At 42.1% G+C, this 19363-nt stretch overlaps 1 protein-coding gene across 7 annotated transcripts in view; it reads left to right on the forward strand.

Annotated features, from left to right (window-relative positions):
- Positions 1 to 19363, forward strand: part of LOC145355386 (voltage-dependent calcium channel subunit alpha-2/delta-1-like) — a 627920-nt gene that overhangs the window by 39721 nt on the left and 568836 nt on the right. For all 7 annotated transcript variants that reach the window (XM_080207404.1, XM_080207405.1, XM_080207407.1 and 4 more), the window contains exon 2: positions 17226 to 17307. In XM_080207404.1, the coding sequence (XP_080063530.1) occupies positions 17226 to 17307 (82 nt within the window). The remainder of the gene's footprint in view (positions 1 to 17225; positions 17308 to 19363) is intronic.

Genomic DNA, 19363 nt, shown 5'->3' on the forward strand with positions numbered 1-19363 from the left:
TGTTCAGAATTATGTTTATCATTCGCACATCATTTTATGACAGATGAGTAGGAGGTATTTCCCACTGTGTAATTCCCTCCTTTGTAATAAATCTGTAGGATGACTGTGTGTCAATTACATGTGGTCCTGAATGGCTGTAATGTTTAGATTAGAGCCTTACCCAGTAGGTTTATGGAGGTGTTACATTACAGGCAGTGGCTTCTGTAATTTAGTTACAGGAGGCATTCAACAAAAGGAGAATCCATCTTTTCAGTGTGTTTAAAAATAATCCAACACTCTAATAGATTTTAGGATGAAAGCCTAAAATAAAATGATTTACCTGAGGTACAATGACAAATGCCCATGGTTGATAGAGGCAATATTGTTTTAAACCCATGCACCAACAATCCAGGAATCTGAATATTGGTGGGTGTTGCTCCTTGCACTCCTACGATAGGAGGTGTTGTTAGTGGGAGCCAGCAATGCCACTCCAAACAGAATGGGAGAAGATTGAAGGTGTATCACTCTGAGCCACTTGTCACAGGAAGAACAGTGACTTTGAGAAAGGGTTGATAGGGCTGGGGAGAGTTAAATCAGTTTACGAGAGGTGTATCACAGTGATCATACTGAATTTGCCCTCTTTCTTCATTTCGGTCCTTTAAATCTGTATGCCATCTCAGTTGATGAATCCACTTGCCAAATGGACTTTTGGCTCCCTTGTAACCAACAGCTGGAGGAGAGAGGACAAGGAAGACTTTTTTCTGTTCTCTTTCTCTTTAAGGGAATCTTAAGCTCCACTGCGTATTTTATACAGCTGTGATGTGGAGATGCTGACATTAGACTGGGGTGGGCACAGTAGGAAGTCTACAGCACCAGATTAAAGTTCAACAGGTTTACTTGGAATCATGAGCTTTCGGAGTGCAGCTTTTTACTGTACTTTATACAGCAGCGTGAATCTTCGGCAACTACCTTAATCACACAAATATCAATGTCCTATTATGCTGCTTCATTATATTATAATTCAACTTCACTGCAAATAATAAAAGAACACATCCTAGAATACATTTCCTTAAGTAGCAAACAAGTGCAACAGAAATATAATTAGTATGTCCCTGCCTTCTAATGTCTCTGAACATTTAGTGAGCTTTATCAGGGGAGTAACTCTTGGCAATAAAGGGATCAAGGGATATGGGGGGAAGAGAAAAATCAGGATATTGAATTTGATGAACAGCCATGATCATAATGAATGGCAGAGTGGGCTAGAAGAGCTGAATGACCTACTCCTGCTTCTAGTTTCTATGTAAACACTTCATAGTATCACCCCATAATCTGTGTTGTTTTAATGAAAAATGATTCAATTTTTCAAGTCTTTTCTCATATTCCCTCATACCAGACAACCTCCAAGTGCACCACTCCAAACGATTGTATCTTTTAAGGCATCAATATTCTTCTTGTGTGGAGCCCAAAACTACTTTCAATACTGTGAGGTTTTAGTTCTGATTTTATGTCAGCTCAACATTAGCTCTTATCTTCTATATGGCTCACCTCTGAAGATATTTAGAATTCTCCTTGCTATTTTTACAGCCAGATCAACCCGAGATGCTGTTTGTTGCTCTGTAAGCCTGAACCACCAACACTTACAAAAAACTTCTGCTTTCCCACCACATAGAACATTGCTTCCATTAAAGGTACAAGTAGCATTTGAGTAACTAAGTTCAGGCTACTGTGCTGAAAATCTAAATACCAATTTTGTTCTCCAATTTTCATAAAATCTATTGGATTTTAGAAAAGATATCCTAAACTTCTGAAGTCATGTACCACCTGACTCAAGAATGGCTTCTTCCCTGCTGCCATCAGACTTTTGAATATATTAAGCTGATCTTTCTCCACACCATAGCTATGACCATAACACTATATTCTGTACCCTCTCCTTTCCTTCTCTTCTATGCACCCCATGAACAGTATGTTTTGTCTGTACAGCGTGCGAAAAACAATACTTTTCACTGTATCCCAATATATGTGACAATACTAACTCAAATCAAAGGAAATTTAAAAGTGCTTGAGATGTGTCAGAATATTTAAAGTGAAGTTTCCAATTGTCTCGAGGGAGTTTTCCCTCAGACGTTCTTAGAAATGTGCAATCAATCTTGCAGTTAAAACACTTGGATTTCCCTTTCAGGTTTTCATGTCTATTCTATAGTGTAAAGATAAAGCCAGGAGTCAGCATGCAATCCATAAATGGGTGTGATGAGAATGGGTGAATGCAAAGAGCAATGAGGCTCCATGCTAAGCACTGCAACTTAAATGGATGGACAAATGTAAATGAAGGCTTGGGGTGAAGGGCTATACTTTACCTCTTGAACATTGATTGTAAACAATTCAATTAAGCAAATTAGCACAGATGCAAGGAGTGGGTTGCTGCAAATGGCAAACATATTTAGCACAGAGCCTTCTTGGAAGTGGTTAAGTGGTTTGCTCCTTTTTTTTGCCCAATCCAACTCAATAAGGTGATTAAACATTTATGTAAAACTAAAGGGCTGTGCTTGGATGGTTGCATTTGTACAGGCTGTGATAATGATGTGGATGTGCCGGCGTTGGACTGGGGTAAACACAGTAAAAAGTCTGACAACACCAGGTTTTAGTCCAACCGATTTATTTGATAGTAAACTCACAAGCTTTCGAGGGGACTGCCTCTTTGTCAGGTGAATGGAGAGTTCTGGCCTTGGACAGAGCATATAAAGCACAGACAGTTTACAGATTACTGATTAGAATGCGAATCTTTACACCTAACCTGCTGTTCAAATCCTAAAGTGGCTGACAATGTGTGTGGAAGGAGCACTGATCACAGGTTAAAGAGATGTGTATTGTCCCCAGACAGCAGAGTGAGTGAATGGCTGTGATAGCCATTTCATTTCCACTAACGTGCTGAAGATTAACTTGGACTCTCCTTTTGTCATTTCCATGGCAGGTTTCACCTCCTCTTAGCTTCATCTCCCGAAGTAACATTTCCGTGTTCAACCTTGCAAAGCGGAAGGAGGGGAGATTGGGATTCGGTGCCTGGGAGCTAATCTCTCTGGCTTTTGGGCCATAAACTCAGACAGGCAAATTTGAACCTAGCCCTCTTGACAGGAGAGTGACCAGGATTGAGCTGAGCACCAGTTTTAGACTTCGGTAGAGTATAAAATCGGGCAAGGTGTAACACCGGCAATTAAACTGATCCAGCTGGATTGTTACTGGGTGGGTTTGGTTAAAGTTGCTCCCAAAGTTCTCTGCAGCCAAGATGATTCTGAAGATGGCTGGCCTTTTAAAATACCAGTGACCTACAAATTGTACATTCTTGCCTTGTCACAGTTCCAGCATGGATTGCTCCCAAGTAGAAATCCCAGGCTTTAGTGTCAGCAGGCTGTTTGTCACTGGGAGCATCATGGTTCAGCCTCATCTTGTCCTTCCACAACATCTGCTTACATGCAATTCCACCATGGGCTACTAAACGGGATTAGTATAATTTCCTAATGATGTTCGGGGTTGTGGGTTTTACACAAAAAGAAAAGATGTGGTTTGCACACATAGATTCAAAGTAATGTACAACAGCTTTATTGAAAAAGACTTTCTCTGCACAGAACAGAAACCAAAACTAAACTGCAGCCCCTGAGCACCCCAAGTGACATCATGTCACTGGCTCTTAAAGCAATCATGCAACTACTTACATACATAACAATTAGGAATAAAATGACATGTTCTTTACAAATGTACCACAGGGTAAAAAAATAGTATATCATCTTTTGAGCAAATACCCTGGGATGGCACGGTAGCACAGTGGTTAGTACTACTGCTTCACAGCTCCAGTTTGATTCCCGGCTTGGGTCACTGTCTGTGTGGAGTTTGCACATTCTCCTCTTGTCTGTGTGGGTTTCCTCCGGGTGCCCCGGTTTCCTCCCACAGTCCAAAGATGTGCGGGTTAGGTTGATTGGCCATGTTAAATTTGCCCCTTAGTGTCCTGAGATACATAGGTTAGAGGGATTAGCGGGTAAATATATAGGCCAAGGGAGTAAGGCCTGGGTGGGATTGTGGTCGGTGCAGACTCGATGGGCTAGATGGCTTCTTTCTGCACTGCAGTTTTCTATGATTCAATGATTCCCTATGCCTCAAATGTCTAAAGCTGTAAGAAAACAAATTGAATATTATGTTTAAAAGCAGTATATATTAATTAATAAAAAAATGTTAGAAAGAGACTAATTGGAATATTTAAGAAATTCCTTCATGGCCTTGTACTTCCCTATCACTGTAATCTCTTGCTGCCTTTCAGCTCCTGAGATCTGTTCTTCCTCAGTTCTAACCCACTTGAGCATCTCCAATTTTAATTCCTGCATCATTGATGACCAATGTTGCCAAAGTTCTCAGTAGTCGAATTCCACTCCACCTATGTCCCAACTTGCTGCCTCTCTTTACTAGCCTTTAAAACCTACCGCTTTAGCCATGCATTTAGTCATCTGACCTAATAACTCCTTATGTAGGTCGGTGTCAATTTCTTGTTTAGTAATGCTCCTGTGAAGCAGCTTGACGTGTTGTATTACATTAAAGACACCAAGTAAAAGCAAGTTGTTATTGTACATTAACTACCCAATCCCAGCCGAGCCAAAGTTAACGTTTAAGAGCTAGGTTAGATAGATAATTGAAGGAGAGGGGAATTAAGGGCTCATTCAAAACAAGCCAGCATCCTGGGAATGTGACAATTGTTCATCTGGAGGATAAATAACAACGCAGAATAAAATAAAAACAGGCAGTGCGGGTTCAGTAGAATCTGTGGAAAAAGAAATAAGAGTTCACTTTCATAGAAACATAGAATCTCTACAGTGCAGAAGGAGGCCATTCAGCTCATCGAGTCTGCACCGACAACAATCCCACCCAGGCCTAAAACTGTAACCCCACTTATCCTGCTAATCCCCTGACACTAATGGACAATTTAGCACGGCCAATCAACCTAACCCACACATCTTTTAGACTGTGGGAGCAAACTGAACACCCAGAAGAAACCCACGCAGACATGGGGAGAATGTGCAAACGTCACACAGACAGTGACCCCAGGCCGGAATTGAACCCGGGTCCCTGGTATTGTGAGGCTATCCACCATGCTACTGTGCCACCCCAGGTCAATGACATTTCATCAGCGTTTTCTGTTTTTTTAATTCGCGTTTTTAATTTGCTGAATATTTTAAAATGATTATCTTTGGGAGATTGCATTGACATAGCTCTGTGGACTTGACAGAACCGATCCTAGTCTATGCTGTGGCCAGCCAGGGCAGTAATATAATCAGCCTGATGATAGCGCTTGAACTGTGGAGGGCCAACATCAGATAGGATTGTTGTTCCTGATTGATATCACTGCAGTGACCACTGCTAAAAGCTGTGTCCTCATGGATTTCAGATAAAGACAAGGCTGGGATTTTCCCCCAGTGGTCAAAACACAGAGAGGCCACCAGGGCGAGATGTTGAGTGTTAGAATGTAACCAGTGAAAATATTGGATTTGTTACAGTGACCAATGGTCACAAGCTGTAAGGGTCAACTGACCCAGTAAACTATGTAACCAATGACAAAATGATGTGGTGGTCAGCTGACTCAGTGTAAATAAGAAGCCGCTGGAGTTTGTGGGAGCTTGGAATGGCCCCAGCTGGGGACTCAGAAGTGTTGGAGTAATGATGTCTTTTTATTAAACCTTTTTTCTTTGATTTACAAGTTGGAGTAAATTTTGTTTCATTTTAGTGCCTGTAACTGAAGAGTTCTTTCTACTGAATGAACATTCAGCATTGAAACTCGTCACCTAAGGGCGGAAAATGAAGGGTGTAATGTAACAAAAAAGGAGTTCTTCATAAAATGTCCTTTCTGTTTAATTAGTCAGCACCTTCAAAATCCAAAGCTTTTTGAAAAGAAAATAAAAGCTCAAAATAAAGTTTAAAGTGCAATCTTTTTTGGATTTTGGTGGATCCAGTGATCTGTGAAATGAACTCCCTAATATGGAAAAAAATTAAATAGTGGGATGGTTGGCATAGAACTGATGCTGGTAATGGTAGATTCACGACACAAGCACAACATCAAATATTTATGAGTTGCCAGTGTTCTCATTGATGCCCTGAATTATTGTCACAATTATTCTGGAACCTAAATGAGCTTATCTTTAATTACACCTAGATCCATGGAACTATACTTAAGGCAGAGCAAATGGCTGCTGAAACAAGCATGACTGCTGTTTATAGGATCAGTTCAAACTTACTGTTTAAGCAACTGACAATACAAAGCATATTGGAAGGAATCTCACCATCTCGCCCCGCGGGCTGATTTGCGACCTTAATGGCACCGGATATCCGGCGCGATCAGTCTCACACACAAAAAGGAGTAAGGCTAATGTCAATGTGTATTGAAAATAGAATTTGAATATCACAAGTGAGCCCATGGATGCAATCATCTGGGCTTACTTGCCTCTGCAGCCTCGCCGGCGAAGGTCTTCACTGGCAAGGATCATGTGCGGTCTTCATCAATGGGACCTGTTGTGATGGTCATGCCAGGGGGACTGGAGGCCATTGAGGCTCAGGGGCAGAGAGGGGTGACCCTTGAGCTGCGCCAAGGGGATGGGGTCTGAAAGGGGGCTGGGTCTACTAGGTGCTTGGAGGAGCAGGGTCTAAGGGGAAGCAAACGGGGGGATGGTGCACTTATTGCAGATGTGATCAGGGGATCAGATAGGGGCAGAACGCTGTAATCGGGAATCAGCTGGTATGTACTGGGGGAGGCGATTGGTCTGTGTGTGAGGCATGGATGATAAATCCTTCTAGGAGGGTGGGGGCGAGGATTGGCTGTGGAGGCCAGCTATAGTTGGGGGCGGGCAGTGACAGATCTCTGTTAGCGGGTTATCTGCACATGTGTAATGACGCCCCCTGCAGTAAGCTGTCAGCTTTCGGCGAGTTTAGGCCCTACACCCCCTTCCCCTGTTGGCGGGAAACAGATCCGGCTTCATTTTTTCTTCAAAGGCAAGATACAATTTTTAACTCACCCAAAAAAGCAGCACAATCTTTTTCCATTTTCACGCTCGTTTGGCACTCAGAATCTTTTTGGTAAGAGCGCTCCGTTGACTGAGATGTTTTATATGGTTCCCAACTCAGTTTAATAATGTTAAGGGTGACAGATTGGTCACATTGCTGTAAAGGTCACATCCATGCCTTTTATGCCGAGAAGCTGTTTGGCAAATTAAAAAAATCCATAAGATACCGACTTTATGTCATAAGACTGTGAAATAGGGTATGAGTTACGCATCAGCACCACAGAGAATGTTTCAGGTGTCATCCGAAGCTATGAGAGTGAAACCCAAGCTATTTATCAATAGCATCCGAAGCCTGAGATGGTTTTCCATATGGAAGCACACTCTTGTATATGTTCACTGGTGTTAACAAATGGAGTAGTAAGAGGTACTTGCCCATGCCTCACTAAGCTCTGGCTCATTTCTGGTCAGTGAGTGAGGGATAGAGTCTGGGGCTTGGGGTTTGAATGAGAGGAAAGGTTGCTTCTGCCTTGGTGAGTCAGTCTGAGCCACAGTCATACAAGTCACCATTTCCTTGTGTACGCTGTAATATGTCCAAGTGCACTCTGACCACAAATCAGAAGGGAATTTGGGCAATGAAGGTTCCTGGCATCAGGCACCTATGATTGAATTGCATGACTCATACTGCAGTTCCATCATGCCGCAAGTAAAGGTGCAGCCATTGGATTCATATGGCAGCAAGCCATCGTCATTTTATTGAAAGAGTATCGCTTCAACGTTGGAGAAACTTTGGGCAGAATTTCCTCTTTTTACAGCTGGCCGTCACAGTGAATCATCTGCTGGTTGATTTCCAAAAATCCAGCTTATTGGAATAATGTTAATGGACTTCTACTGGGTTCCTGCCCTGTCAGAAAACTCACTTCAGTGGCGATATTGGTTGGGAGAAAGTGGAGTCTGGGAAAGAAAGGAAATTGTAAAGGCAGGATTCTGGGGTAGCTGAAACCACCAATAATGTTAACTGAAGTCACAGGTTATGATCGATTGCACTTCCTGGAGATGTTAAAATTGAAATAGCCATTCCCTCATCATAGCAGCTGCGTGTGCCAGGAAAACATGACTACTGTCTTGGACAGTGTTGTGAAGGCATTCATATTGACAACTAAATCAGATGGTTTTTTCTTATCGTCTGCTTTTAATTTGATTACAGCATCTAAATTTGGGTATTACCAAATACCCAATCGCACATCTGGTAGGAAATCACAGAAGTGGCACTGGATATTGGGGAGACAGTGGCGCAGTGATATTCTCACTGGACCAGTAATCCAGCTACCCATGCCCTGGGGACCTGGTTTCAAATCCTGCCATGGCAGATGGTAAAATTTGAATTCAATAAAAACCTGAAATTAAAAGTCTGATGACCATGAAAGTATTGTTGATCTGTCGTTAAAAACCCATCTAGTTTACTAATGTCCTTTGGGGAAGGAAATTTGCACTCCTTAACTCGTCTGGCCTACATGTGACTCCAGTGTGGTTGACTCACAAATGCTCTCTGAAAGAAGACTTAGACAATAAATGCTAGGCCAGCCAGCATAAAGGGAATAAAAAAAGAGACTGGAGAGTCAGTCAATTATCTCCCCATCTAATTTTCCTTTCCCACCTGCCCTGTCCTGACTCACATGGGGGCAGGATGTGGATCAAAATCTTTTTATTTCTTATGAACCACCCAGTGGACAATTTGCATTATGACTTTTCCTTGTTAACATGGGGTTGATAGACTGTGGAGAGACCTCCCCATTTCAGATTGCCCTAGCCCCAACACCTGCTTCTCCTGGCCCTCAGAGATAACTTACTTTGGGTGGGCTTTTCAAACTCCATGGCTGATATGTTCAGTTAGAGTGAAGGCAGAACATGTCCTGACCCGAGCTGTGGATAAAAAAAATAGGAAGTTCTAGGCCCAGTTTTTCACATTAAAAGAGCATACCACTTAAGGCTGACAGGGACATTAGGCCCTCAACAGTAGGCCCATTGCAAAATGCAACCTGTCTCACTCTGTCACTGGCTGTGAGGTATTAAGGATACTCATCTCATTTTGAGGCCATAACCACCCCAGTCTAGGCGACAGAAGTGAACACTGATCCCAAAATTATTCCGGGGGAATATGAATACCTTGGTATGGGATTAAGAAGGGTGAGAGCTAGAAGTTTCCAGTGGGAGTGGAATAGATAAAATGAGTTGCGAATATAGACATGATAACTTAGTACTGTGTAACATTTTGAAGTAGCCTGTGCATTTAATGAAAGCTCAAATGGCCAGGAACAATGGATTTAAAGGAAAGATCCTTCGACCTGATTTATACATGAAGCTCTGTTTAACTTACTCACAAAGCATCATGATATAACAACGAGTGCAGTTTTGGAGAATAATATCATCTTGTGCTTTATTTTCTTTCCCTGGCTCTGTAACCTACTTTGATTCGCTAAAGCTTAACGATGCTTCCTGACAATTCCTGCAGGATTTGCCAATATTTTTGTGATTAACCGCAGTTCTGACAAACAGCGCGGCATACAGCATTTTATGGAGCTGCTTCTTTTCTGATCAGTGCTTGTTCCTAAGCCAGGTTTCTAAATTAGATATAGATATCCAGTACCAATTGCCTGACTGTGTTCGCAGACGTTAACAGACCAGAGAGGTAGGGTGGTGTGAGAACGGGTGCAAGAGCTGTCAAGACAGACTAAGTAGCTAGGGTTGCACAAAAAATGGTTCATAAATTTTGCAGTTTGCTAATTCAATACCGATTGAACTATAATGCTGATAAATGCAAGGTACAATATGCTAACAGGAAACATTAATCTGACCCGGATACTGTGGATGGTGCCCAAACAAGTAGAATCTGAAGCGATCCGAGTGTTTTACAAGATTCAGCAATTAGGAAATATAAAGCATTTACATTTATATAGCGCCTTTCATGACCTTAGTATGTCACAAATCACTTCACAGCCAATAAAATAATGTTTGTTTTAAGGTAGGGAATTGTGGGGTGCATAAAGGACCATTTGTTAATTTTCTAGTGGCGGCTGTTGAATAAATGTGGACCAGGATACCGAGAGAACTCCTCCTGTCTTTGAACACTGCCATGTAACCTTTGACATCTACCTAAATGTGCCAATACAGTGTCTCTTTAGCATTTCAACTGAAATTTTATCTTTGCTACATCGTTGAGTTAGCCTTTAGGATATGGCTTGAGTTTTTTCACTGACGGGAATCAGTCTGTGCAGAAATGCCAATCCCTGAAGTGTTGCCCCCCTCCCCACCCCCACTTTGGATATGCAGTCCTGGGGCACTTTTGGGAAAGGTACATGCCTCTTTTTGGGAAGCACGGCATCTTTTGTGAGAGATAAGACACCCTTTGTGAGAGGTCAGGTGCCCTTTGGGATTGTTAAACGTTTCTAAAAGTAGACATGATTGTGCTTAAGAAGTACGTAAATTTATTGAAACTGTCAAACTAACAAAGATCTATCAGGACTCCTTAGACGTGTCAAAGCTCTCAAGGCTTTGATGCGTTTGAAAAAAAACAGTGCCTGCTATTTTATCCTGTCTAATGACATAAGTCTGAGAGTTGTCATAATAGAATTTGTGCTGAATGAATGATTTTACAACCTGACATTATCACAGTGGGGTGCTCGTTAATGAGCAATTTGATTGACAGCTCCACCTCATCATAGAATAGTGATGTTTGTTTTCAAAATAAATTAAGTACATAAGTGAATTGTTTATTTTTATAGCAGATTGGTTGAATGAGTTTCAACGAATTAAACGTTTATTTTTATCACTGAAATTGTTTCTAACATTCTGATGTCACCTATAGGCATGTTATTTTACGTCAGCATGGCTCCTGCTGTTTGCTCACGGTGCTTACTTGGTGAAGTGACAGGGAAGGGGGTAAGGGACAAAGGTGGTGGGTTGAGGATGCGGATTGGAATAAGTTGGCATTGGGGTTAGAGAGGATTATGGGGATGGCTAAGGGCATGGGTTGGCATTGAGGGCTTGAGGGGCCATGGGGTGTAGGTAGAAGGGCATAGATTGGCATTGGGGAAATGAAAGGCCATGGCATAGGTGGATGGATGGGGCATAGGCTGACATGGTTGGCATGGGGGGCATGGAAGCAGGAAGAGCAGCGTGACTTTGCATAGATTGGCATGGATGAAGAATGCATGGGAAGTGAGGGGGTTGAAGGCTGAGGGCTGGTTTTTGTTTCAATTTTTTTTTAATCACTTCAACAAAGTGCCTTCTGCCCAGCCTGCCTCTGTATCTGGCAGCCTCTGAACTTTTTATGGGTGGGCAGGCCCAACTTCTCATCCAATCTGTCCTCCTGGAATGAAAATCCAACCTCCTTTGTCTCTTGATCCTGGCTGCAGTTGGCAGAGCTGGCAAATATCCCACCTCTGCCCTGGTGACCTGGGAGTGAAAATCCTGGCCCGTGTTCATGTCTCTGGGGTATGAATGGAGAGGTCAAAGTTATATGGAGCAACAATAAACAAAGCTTAATATTACCGTCTGACCTGCCAGGTATCTGTTTTTACTTCATATTTCCAACATCTGCAGTATTTTGCTCCTGGATTAGAAACGGTCGTTGGGGCAATAGGGGCCCTTCATTCCAGGTGGATGAGCAGGTGTTGGTTGAATGATCCTTTGCATTTGCATCAATCTTGTGACTATAATTTACAGGAGAAAAAAATGTTGTTTTTATCAGTAGGATTCTTTTATTGATAAAAGCTCTGAAGAAGAATCATGCTGGATTTAAAACGTCAACTCTCTCCACAATTGCTGCCAGACCTGTTGAGGCTTTCCGGCATTTTCTGTCTTGATTTCAGATTTCCAACATCCGCAGTATTTTCCCTTGATTTCTATTTATATCTCTTCTAATAATTTCTACTTTTTCAGGCACATTTTCGATCATTATCTGCATTTTGAGTCATTAGCTATTTTTGGGATTTTTGATTCATATATGGAGATGAGTGAACCATCTGGTCTCACCCAGCAGGATTGCAGACCCTGGGATGAGGAGAAAAGAATTGAGATTGGAATGCAAATCAATGCAATTCCAAGTGTGTTGATGGCTGTCAGTGTGCAGGCTGCCAGATGCTTAATTGGTGGGAGGGGAGAGGGACCTTGACTCTGCATACATTTATTTTAGCAAATGTTCTAATTGTAATTAAGAGTTCCCCTTGCTATAGACGGGACTTCATTAGGATGCACAGGGACAGACGTGCCAGATGTAAGGGGTCAAATCAGTGACAGCCACAACTTTTTAAAATTATTCATTCATGAGGAATGGGTGTCGTTGGCTATTGTCCATTCTAACTGCCCTTGAGGAGGTGGTGGTGAGTTGCCCTGTTGTCTTGGCTCTTTTGGTGATAGTATTGGTGAGTGGAAAAATAGTAGCAATTGAATGCAGACTTAGAATAAGATCATAGAATTCCTGCAGTGCAAAAGACGGCCATTCAGTCCATCGAGAATGCACCATCAACAATCCCAACCAGGCCCTGTCCCTGTAATCCCGTGTATTTACCCTGGCTAGTCCCCCTGACACTAAGGTGCTATTTAACATGGCCCGTCAACCCAACCTTATCTTTGGAGTGTGGGAAGAAAATGGAGCACCTGGAGAAAACCCATGCAGACATGGGGAGAACATGCAAACTCCACACAGTCACCCGAGGCCGGAACTGAATCCAGGTCCCTGGCGCTGTGAGGCAGCATTGCTAACCACTGTGCCACCGTGCCAACTGGTACAAATAAAAACCCAACCTGTTGTGAACACCATTTCTATCTGAGTCTGAATGGCTGCTCCCCACTGTTGACAATGAGTTTGACTCAGTGGTGGCGTCTTGGGGACATGAGTTGGTGGCACTAATGGATTTACTGCGGTTTCCAGGTACTTTACCACTGGCTTCCAAAAACCACCAGGAAGGATGTCATGCCATTGATACTTCTTTCAAAGAAATCTAGTTTTAATTGCAAGATAAAATAATTTGGGAGGAAGCTTTGAATATAGCATTGAGCAGATGGAAAATCCTATCACTTTAAAATGCAGCACAAACAGGAGGCAGTAGTCATAATTCCGTGGCTGTGATGCGTGCACAATAGGATTGACAAGGCTGTGCTATATCAGTTGGGGCCACTTGTGTGAATGTGGCATAATATCAGTCAATGTTTCTTTCATGGAATGAAAATACGCAAAGATATCAAGATATTAGCCTTTTTACAGAAGGCAGTTGCTTTTTCAGAAGTTCCATTGTGTCGTTTGTCAGAGATAAGGCAGCACCCAAGAGGGTCCAGCATGGGGATTGACATGTGGGGTGTTGAAGAGTAACTGGTTTTGTGAGATAGAGTTTTGCTTCGGGCCACTTTCATTGTGTTGGTTCATTCGTGGCAGGAGTAGATAACTGACTGTATTCTGTATTGATAAACAGCTGCTGGTAGAAAGGCCAGTAAGATTAAAACCTATGAGGCAATGTCTGATTTAGGTGCCTTACCTTTGATCGCCACATGTTTTTTATTGCAACAGGATAACGTTTGCATCACTGAAATTGTGGGGAATAAATGCCATGATGCTTTTGATGTCCACCATTGATCATGCTAATGTTGAAAAGGTTGTAGGTAGATCCCACAATTTGAAAGATATTAATGCACTGGCAGGGCACCAACATTGACCCATGACCCGGACACGCCAGTAGGTCTGACATTGACGAAGGGAGCATCAAGCCTTTACTCCAAAGGAGGGTGGTGGATTTCCTCAAGGCCTCCAAAGTACTGAAATTATTTTGGAAATTGACTTCTTTTGTCTGTCATGATTTGGGGGCATAGCCTCAAAATAAGGGGGAGCAGATTTAGGACTCAGTGGAGGAGGAACTTCTTCACATAAAGGGTTGTGAACCAGTGGAATTCCCAGCCCAGTTGAGGCCAATTCATTGAATGTTTTTAAGGCAAGGATAGATACATTTTTGAACAGTAAAGGAATTAAGTATTATGGTAAGTGGACAGGTAGTGGAGCTGAGTCCAGAAAAGATCAGCCAAGATCATATTGAATGGCGGAGCAGGCTCGAGGGGCCAGATGGCCTACTCCTGCTCCTAGTTCTTACGTTCTTATGTTCTACTTTGGACATGATCCCTACCCAGAAGGTGCACGGTTAGGTTGATTGGCTATGCTATGTTGCCTCATAGTGTCGGGGGATTAGCAGGATAAATACATGGGTTTACGGGGATCGGGCTTGGGTAGGATTGTTGTCAGTACAGGCATGATGGGCTGAATGGCCTCCTCCTGCACTGCAAGGATTCTATGATTCTATAGTTTAGGTGGAGCACAGTTTCATCACTTGTCCACGCAGTATTTCTGGCTTAGGTTAACATTGATGACTGTAATATAACCCCTTAGCAGGCCAGGCTCTAGTGTTTGGAATCTGCATTAGTGTCAGTATTCAGTTATCCTGACTCTCTGCCAAGATACCCAGTATCTGGGGAGTGAAGCCTTTGTTTCTCCCTGACAAGATATTATTATAAGTTGGCAACAGCAGAAAGGAGAACTTACAACAGTGGATAGATCTGGCTTACTTAAGGAAGTGCCACATTACAGCTACCGTTGGTGAAAGAGGCCAAGAATAATATGTGACTAATTAGTGAATGGACAGCCATTTCCCGTTCCTGACAGAAGGTGTCAAATGAACCCTGTTCTGTAGAATTGAAAAGAAATAATGCGCTTTGTAGAAATCTAGATATATGTTTACCAAAAGGCACTTTGTTTACACAAAGGTTTGATGATTCGAATGCTGCAGTTAGATAATTCAATGCTCTGCATTATTTAGGACAACTGTTTTTTCCCCAAGGAAAGATTCTTTATTTTTAGCACTGACTTTTTTTCTCTTGGATTAGCAAATTAAAGCTATCCATGTCTGCATTTTCTGGTGTTAGAGAACTGTGGGTTGTCATGTACATTCATTTTGCTCAGCAATATTTTTAACACGCCTGTATTATTTAGCTATTTATTTAGATGGAGAAGGCAGGATTTCTTGACCTACTTAATCTAATAATGAGTTTCCGTGTTCATCTTCCAGATGAAATAAGTAGAATGCTTGGTGTCTTAAAGAGGCAATGTCACAGCATCATAGAATCCCTGCAGTACAGAAGGAGACCATTTGGCCCATCGAATCTGTACTGACCACAATCCTAACCAGGTCCTATTCCTGTAATCCCATACATTTATCCTGCTAATCTCCCTGACACTGAGACCAATTTAGCATGGCCAATCAACCTAACCCGCACATCTCTGGAGTGTGGGAAGAATTCGGAGCACCCGGAGGAAAACCACACAGACACGGAGAAAATGCAAACTCCACACAGACAGTGACCCAAGCCTGGAATTGAACCCAGGTCCTTGGCACTGTGAGGCAGCAATGCTAACCAGTGTGCCACTGTATTATTAGGCTAACAAAAATTGTACATTGGACCTTCTTTTGATTAGTAAAGTGAGGACAGTGACATGACATGATTAGTGCCACAACATTATTTCATCGTAATTGCAAATTGCATTACCTCTTTTTAAAAAAATTTGGACAGTAAAGCAAAAGCATTTTTAATTCTGGAAGCTCTTTGCTGTAGCCTTGGCAAACTTTTCCCAGGAGCTGATGTGATAATGTTACTCTAGTCATTTCAGAGCAAGCTGATTAGGGTGATACCCACCCCATGTGACCATTTGAATCTTGAGTGTGTGTTTGTTCCCATCATTAATTACACGCACAAAAAATCACAGGAGTGTGCTGTGTGTGTGGTAACATAAGAACTAGTAGCAGGAGTAGGCCATCTGGCCCCTTGAGCCTGCTATGCCATTCGTAAATATGGGTTTTTCTGACAATGGACAAGATTTTCATGGTAATCAGTAGATTTTAAATCAAGATTTTTTTTGATTGAATTCAAATTCCACCATCTGTCATGGTGGGATTTGAACCTGGGTCCCCAGCGCATTAGCCGAGTTTCTGGATTAATAATCTAACGATAATATCAATAGGCTATTGGCTTTGCAATGATTTAATACTCTGATACAAGTCTTCTCATGTTCTTCCAGTGCAATTGCTTTATGAGGAGGTTCTATAGTCTATTCCTCCAACTGTTATGCTCTGTCATGGTCATATTTCATGTCTCGTAAATTATATTTTTAAGCCACTTACTAGGAAAGGATTAGTTAGGTGATTTTTTTTGCCTTCCTCATGATTTTAACTTTCACGGAGTCCTTACAATGCAGAAGGAAGCCATTTGGCCCATCGAGCCTGCACTGACAAGAATCTCACCCAAGCCTTATTAACGTAACCACACATATTTACCCTGCTAGTCCCCCTAACACCAAGGGATAATTTAGCATGGCCAGTCAGCCTAACCAACACATCTTTGGATGTGGGAGGAAACTGGAGCACCCAGAGGAAACCCCCACAGACACGGGGAGAATACTGTGGTACTTTGGAGTACCCTTTTCTTAGCTGAGTTGCAATCAAGGCTGAAGAGCTCCACCTTGCATTTACAATATGTACCTTGTTTGATGCAAGTACCCACACTGGATTCACTGTCCTAGTACAGAGATGCATTTTAGCTTCCACTAGACAAAGCTCCTTGGGATGGAACCCAAATCCAATGCATTTGCACAAAATTATTTTTGATTCTCTAGTCTTATCAGTGAAGACTCCTTAGTGGAGCAGGTCCAACCTCTGTCAATATCTTGAATAATAGGCTTTAAGTCCTTCATTAATAACTATTATGTTTGATGTAATGTCCCTTTAAGGGGTTGTTCTTTTGATTTGTCCCTTAGTTTGTTTAATTTTGTTTAACTGTGTCAACCTAAAATACTATTAACAGTTATTATCCCCTGTCACTATTCTCGTCACCGTTTGCTGGGGCTGTCAGGAGCAAGGTTCAAACTCTTCACTTTCAAAGGCAAGAATTCTCTCAAAAACATTCTCTCAAAACTTACATAATACTGAGGGGCCTAGATAGAGTGGACATGGAGAAGATATTTCCAATAGTGGGAGAAGCTAGAAAAAGTTGGGTTCTCACTAACCGTCATTGACATGATTAAGTCAAGCAGAGGTTTCTGTGAGGATATGTCAGTTATTATGTATATTTATGACAATTAGTGACAAAAGCCATTGATCTAATCGGGTGTCTTTCATCTTGCAGTATACGGTCATGGGCAGAGAAAATGAAGGAAGACCTTGTAACGTTGGTACGTACCTCTAGTGGAGTGGATCAGATGCAACAGGTAAGAACAACTGACTTTCGCAGCTACCAGGTCCTTCAAAATTCTGTTCTTCCTCGCTAGAGTTTTAGATTATCTGTCCATGCAGCAAGTTAGGGCTGAAGTCCCTTCTGATGACAGCTTTACCATTCATGACCACCCCCTCTTGCCCCCATCCCCCCCACCTCAGGTTTCATGGGCACAATGTCCATCAAAAGACATTCTTTCTGGATCCTTCACAACACTTGCTTCCTTAATCAGCCTATTTGGTCTCCTTTGCCAGCTGTGCTGCAGGTTTCCACTTTAGTGGTCCACCACTCACTGCTTTAACACCACTATCCTGTTACCACAACAAGCAGAAAGCCAACCTCCCAATTAGTTTCCATTTCCCTAACAACCAAAAGCACATGTTGGTTATTTTCATTTACCCCTTTCCAGAAACTTAAGGATTAATTTTACTTTCATGAGGGAATGTTACAGAACTGCAAGCATCAAAACCATTTCATCATGCTTATGCCATTAGTACCATCTATGGAATACAGAAAAGTAAGGTGAAATAAATAGGGTTGGGTATGAGGATACCGATTTCTTCTTAGCTAGCTTCGACCCATCCAGTAACCATGGCCCTTCTCCTAATGCAACGATGCTAATAGTGAGAGTGAGTTGAAGAATGTGAATGCTAAATATGAGTCCTGACAGTTACAGATTGTTGATAGATGAGTGATAGAATGTGATGGATTGAGAAGTTGCTGATGCAAGTGGTACAGATGGTGGAATATGGCATTTGTATTTCAGGTGTGGTCAATAAACTTCTTTCTTGCAACCAAACTCATAACATCGACTATCTTATGCCATTACTTGCTGAACACACATCACTGGCCCCCACAAAGTATATAGGACTACCTCTTCTGTACTCCACCTTTCTCACTAAGATTTCCAAGGTAACATCTGAAAGTCTTGGTACATTGTATCTACCATGGTCAGATATTTTTGATTGTTGCACAGCACTATTCCCAATGATCTCAGCATCTCCATTAGCCTTACTTTTAAGAGATACAAGCTAGCTTTAAGTAATACTTGCAAGTAACCATGTTGCTATGTATGCAGCCAATGAACAGTGCAGATGGCTACATGCAGAAATGATTACAATGCTGCCTGTATTAGACTGAATGGGTCGATTGAATTACAATCTCCTTGCTTATTTTTGGGGACTAGCTGATTTAACCTCCACATGTTTTCAATTTGTTCTATTGTCTGTTAATGTTCTCTATGAATCTTTCAATGTTCAACTCCAATTATAAGTAAGGTGTTGTCATTATTTGATGGGGGGTTGAGATGGAGAGGAGAAATTTATCTGGGCTCTGCCCCTTTAAGAAATTCATATCGTAAATGGTCAGGTGACCTGTCCTCCAATCAAATGGGAGTGCCTCCTTTTTAACTCAGTTGAAGCCAGGCAATCTGTTTCATCTCCACATCAGTTACAACCACTCTTATTGAGTTCTGGGTGGATTTGGCATAAAGAAATTGGGGACACCAACCTTTTCTGTGCTTTAAGAATAGTATTCACTATCTGTGTTGGTTTAAAGTTATCTAATTTATTGTGCCAAAGAACCAGGATGTGGTTTTGTGTCCACGCTTTATCAACTACTTCCTGCATCAGTTGTGTACTGTGACTGTGGTGTGGACTAACTACAGGATGCATTGCAGCTTCTCATGAAGGTTTTTACACCATCTCGTCTCAAACCAAGGACCCTCAACGTTTGGTTATGGTAAATGCACGGGGTTATGGGAATAGGGTGGGGAGGGTTGGGTTGGGGTGGGCCTGGGTAAGATGCTGTTTTGGAGAAGCGATGCAGATGCAATGGCCTGAATTCTATGATATTAAGACAGAGATGACCAAAACCTTGGTCAGAGGAGCAGGCTTAAAGGGAGAAAAAGAGGAAGAGAGCTGATGTGGTTTAAGGAGCGAAATCCAGAGAGTAGGACCCTAGCAGTTGAAGGCATGAACATCAATGTTTAACAATTAAAATTGGAGATGGTCAGGAGGCCAGAATGTGATTGGCACAGATATTCCAGAGGT

Source organism: Carcharhinus amblyrhynchos, chromosome 19, assembly GCF_965287045.1.
Source record: "Carcharhinus amblyrhynchos chromosome 19, sCarAmb.v2.hapA, whole genome shotgun sequence".
NCBI classification, from domain to species: Eukaryota; Metazoa; Chordata; class Chondrichthyes; order Carcharhiniformes; family Carcharhinidae; genus Carcharhinus; species Carcharhinus amblyrhynchos.